The sequence below is a fragment of the Aplysia californica genome, unplaced genomic scaffold (genome assembly GCF_000002075.1).
Source record: "Aplysia californica isolate F4 #8 unplaced genomic scaffold, AplCal3.0 scaffold00566, whole genome shotgun sequence".
Lineage (NCBI taxonomy): Eukaryota > Metazoa > Mollusca > Gastropoda > Aplysiida > Aplysiidae > Aplysia > Aplysia californica.
The window spans coordinates 70,317-71,840 of record NW_004797836.1 but is presented as its reverse complement, the minus strand read 5'-3'; the positions used below and the strand labels follow the sequence as shown (position 1 = coordinate 71,840).

Below are 1,524 nucleotides of genomic sequence, written 5' to 3'. Positions count from 1 at the left end.
TCTCTTTCCCTCCCTCCCTCCCTCCCTCTCTCTCTCTCTCTCCCTCCCTCTCTCTCCCCCTCCCTCTCTTTGATTTCTTTTATTGACACATAACAACAACGTGGATGCCGACGTGAGCAAATTTCAAATTCTGGTTCACCCACGGCCACTGGATACCTCACAATCGTATTCAGATATTTTAAACATTTTCCTAGTATAATAACTCCTTACGTCAGGAGTTTCGTTAAACTGGCCGTTTTCCTCCAGTCTCCAGTATTTTTGCAAAGTCCAGATGCATGCATATATCTTCTGTGTACGGTCCCGTAACACCACGCCTTAGCGCAGACAGAAAGTACGGTCCCCTAGCGCCAAGCGCTATTGGGGCGTACGGTCCCCTAACAATAGCCCTCTAGAAATTGAATTTGATGAAAAAAATGCTTTTTTCCTAGATCTAAATCTAGATCTAGTCCTCGCAGAATGGTAGAATGAACTATGATGCCTAAATCTCGCAAATAGGCTAAAAAAATCTCGAGAGCGGAAACCGTTCGGAGAAATATAGTCACTTTTTAATAATTTATAACATGTGGATCTAAGAAGACAAGAACCTATACTCTAGTCTAGCCTCTAAAATGACTAAAAAAAGCACACTGTCTCTAGATCTAACATTCATAATTATAAGCCTAGGTGGGGCAAGGGTAGGCCTAATTAATTTCGATAATTAGCCTCTATAAAAACAGTTAGCCATACCTCAGGAACAAGTGGCTTGGTAGTGCCTGGAAGAGCACCACGTTCTGCAGACGTGATCGAAGGTGGCAAGGGCTTTTGCATTTCTGGTTTCAATTCAGTAGGCTATTCAGATCAAGTTGGCAAAATTTATGTTTCCCAAAGTGAAAGCCTAAGCCTCTCACAAGGACAACAAATATTAACAAGGAAGTGAGTGAAAGAGCAACTGTGACCTCTTCTTGACTTGGCTCTCTATGGCTCCCAGTCACTACCCACTAGTCTAGATCTACCCTCAGTATACTCGCTGAATGAACTTCAAAGTCAAGCACAGTCAAAACCTGCTAAAATTGCAGCAACTTGCCGTTGATTCACAGTTAAAACTTTGTTGAGCACTTCGATTGTCAACGTCTCAACCCTGTCAGTTCAGATTAGACAGTGTCGGTGTCACAAATTAGCCTGAAGAGAGAAATTCCTCGCCGGCCAAGTATCACACTCAGTCACAGACACAACAATGACAAACAATGCCGATCAATCAAATCATAGATCTATAATCTAGAATTTCTCTTTCATAGAATCCAGTACTGTTTTTTTTAAAGAGAAAAGCATTGCATTTAGCTTCAAAACGAGTAGATCTAGATCTAGATCTAGAATCTAGTACCGTGCAGACCAAGCCTCAAACCTGGTCTTGAAGCTATTCCATTTCGATTGTTGTTGTTTGCACTTATTTTGCTACCCAAGCCACAACAATCCAGTTAGAAATTTAGAATGAAATTAGAAAGAACCACAACACGCCGTAATCGGACCCGTATTTTAGGATCGCCT

General features: G+C 41.7%; 1 protein-coding gene across 1 annotated transcript in view; it reads right to left on the bottom strand.

The window, feature by feature from the left end:
• The window catches only part of LOC101847285 (cleavage stimulation factor subunit 3), a 47,133-nt gene extending 45,609 nt beyond the window's left edge, over positions 1-1,524 (bottom strand). Inside the window, exon 1 of the mRNA XM_005106959.3 lies at positions 727-1,524. Within this exon, the coding sequence (XP_005107016.1) occupies positions 727-807 (81 nt within the window). The 5' untranslated portion in view covers positions 808-1,524. The remainder of the gene's footprint in view (positions 1-726) is intronic.